Raw genomic sequence first — 2,316 nt, 5'->3', positions numbered from 1 at the left:
GGGGATGAGGCGGAAACACCGGAGGCCTTGCTGTCCCGGGGGGAGCCTGGAACAGCCTGAGTGTTTCTTGTGGGCACCGGAGCCACGTACCAGCCTCGGCATGGGGCCGGTTTCCTCCCCACAAATGCCCTCCCTGTTCATCTTCCCTAGCCTTCCACTTTCTTTGCTGCTGTTGGTTCACGTGCTCAGAAACTGGGGAAGGAAAGGGGGTGAAGGAAGCCTTAGCGAGCTTTGCCTCGCTGATAACCTGGCCCGCAGGAATTGCTCTGCCCACTGCCTCCTCGTGCTTTGGCAAGGAAATGACCACCCTGGTACGGGGAAGGTGCCCTTCGCCTGCATCGAGGGGAGGTTTGGCTGCTGGGTCCAGTGGCTCTGAGCCATCCCGGAGCTCCTGTCCTGCTTCACCTGAGCCCATTGGGCAGAGCAGCCCTTCCCCAGTGGACTTGGGGTGCGTTTTAACCCATTGTTTTCTGGTTTTGTTTTTAACAGGAGGCTGCTTGGGGAACTCCTTTGACAGCACTGCATAAGAGGGACAGGTTGGATTCCGTGGACCGAAGCAGGGGAGGGAGAGAGTTTTACCCAGTCCCAGACACCGATCGGTATTGCAGGAAGTGCCCCGCAGGTGAGATGCTCCCCACGGTTGATCACACCCTGTGCAGCCTCCTCACACTTCTGTGGGGCTGGCATGTCCTTGTCTTTGCGAGGAGGCAGCGGGTGCTCCAGCTGTCCCCTGCTATGCTGTCCTGAGATCTGAGGACTCATTATTCCTTTTGCTGGTTCCTAATTTGCCTCTTTAATGTGCCTAGCAGTGGAATCAACTCCCTCTCTGCAAAGACAGCCCTGTCCTGTGCTGGATGCTCACAAAAATGCCCTGTCTTTCTCCCCCACCCCTTCTTGCAGGCACCTACGTTTTAGATCACTGTAAAGAGCAAAATGGCTCCAGCGTGTGTTCGCGTTGTCAGAGAAATGAGTTCACCGAATACCCCAACGACTTAAGCAAGTGCCTGCGCTGCCGGGTGTGCAGGGAAGGTACGAGCTGGTGGGGAGAGGGCGATGCTGGCTGATGGCACAGCCTGGGTTCAGCTGAGCGGGGACCTCTCCACTGAAGAGCATGGCCACCTGCGGCGTCCCCAAAGAGCGGCGCGGGCTGGGTCTGGAATTGGTGTGGTGGCTTTTGCCAGATCTACGTCTCTGTTCAATGCAGCATCCCTCGCGCAAAGCTGGGACAAGAGACCTCCAGCAAGGACCGGGAGGACGGGGCCCACGGCAGCGTTGTAGGCTGCTGGTGGAGCTTCAGTGCAAGCGTTGCTCTTGTCTTGGGCACGGTGAGGTGTGGGGCAGGAAAGGGTAAGGCTGAAACTCAACAGCACGGAGGGACTTGGTCTTGCCCAGGCTTGCGGGTCGTTAGCTGTGTTAAGAAAGGCAGCGGGTGGAGGAGTGTGGTGCGGAGGGGCTGGGGTAGAGCTGTCTGTCCTCTCACCCGCAGATCAGGTGGAGCTGAGCCCCTGCCAAGCAGACAGGAACACACAGTGTGCCTGCAGGAATGGCACCTTCTGCTCCCCAGACCACCCCTGCGAGATGTGCCAGAAGTGCCAGCCCCGGTGAGCTGGGTGACATGGTGGGTCCCACTGGGGTCTGTGCTGGGAGCCCCAGCACTGAGCCTGCCCTGTCTCCCCCTCTCCAGGTGTCCCCAGGGCAAAGTGGAGCTGACTCCCTGCATGCCGCACAGCGACCGCCAGTGTGGTCCCCCCACCAGCACCCCTGGCTTATGCAGTTGCTGGAGGAAGGGAGGTGGGCCGAAGGACAGAGGTGTGAGCTGCTGCTGCTGCTGCTGCTGGGGAGACCAGGAGCAGCTCCCCCACACGCCCTGTTTTATCTGCTTTAGATGGTGTGATCGTGGGCATCTCGTTGGGAGCTGTGGTTTGTGTGCTGCTTGTGCTCTACTGCCTCGAGAAGTGCTACTTCCGTCGGTCCCCAGGTGAGCTCCGGGTGCAGGGAGTACCCCTGGAGCGCTCACCCTGGTCAGGGGCTCTGCAGGGGTGTGGGCTGGGTGGGAGGAGGGTCCTGCCTGGGGGAGCAGGAGTCACAGCATGGTTTTCATCTTCCAGGGAATGGGAGGGACCTGAGCAGCAAGTCCTGCAGCGTTGTGGTGAGTCGCCAGGGTGGCAGAGGGGGGGTGGGTAGTGCTGGCTCTGTGGGGCTGGGGGGAAGCCCCCGCCTCTGCTCCCCACTTTGCCTGCCGCTCCAGGGAAAGCTGGAGACGCAGAGTGATGAGTCTCATCCCTCCAGGGACATGATAGAGATGGGCCAAACAGA

The 2,316-nt window shown here is 60.2% G+C and overlaps 1 protein-coding gene across 1 annotated transcript in view; it reads left to right on the top strand.

Annotated features, from left to right (window-relative positions):
• Positions 1 to 489: 489 nt before the first annotated feature.
• LOC104497169 (tumor necrosis factor receptor superfamily member 10B-like) overlaps positions 490 to 2,316 on the top strand; it is a gene marked incomplete at its 5' end in the record, with an annotated part of 3,344 nt that continues 1,517 nt past the window's right edge. The window contains 6 exons of the mRNA XM_010140383.1: positions 490 to 622; positions 901 to 1,029; positions 1,487 to 1,601; positions 1,685 to 1,791; positions 1,886 to 1,978; positions 2,109 to 2,149. Coding sequence (XP_010138685.1) covers positions 490 to 622; positions 901 to 1,029; positions 1,487 to 1,601; positions 1,685 to 1,791; positions 1,886 to 1,978; positions 2,109 to 2,149 — 618 coding nt within the window. The remainder of the gene's footprint in view (positions 623 to 900; positions 1,030 to 1,486; positions 1,602 to 1,684; positions 1,792 to 1,885; positions 1,979 to 2,108; positions 2,150 to 2,316) is intronic.

The sequence above is a fragment of the Buceros rhinoceros genome, unplaced genomic scaffold (assembly GCF_000710305.1).
Source record: "Buceros rhinoceros silvestris isolate BGI_N320 unplaced genomic scaffold, ASM71030v1 scaffold32917, whole genome shotgun sequence".
Classification (NCBI taxonomy): Eukaryota; Metazoa; Chordata; class Aves; order Bucerotiformes; family Bucerotidae; genus Buceros; species Buceros rhinoceros.
The sequence above is the reverse complement of the archived record's forward strand: the minus strand, read 5'-3'. Positions and strand labels throughout refer to the sequence as shown.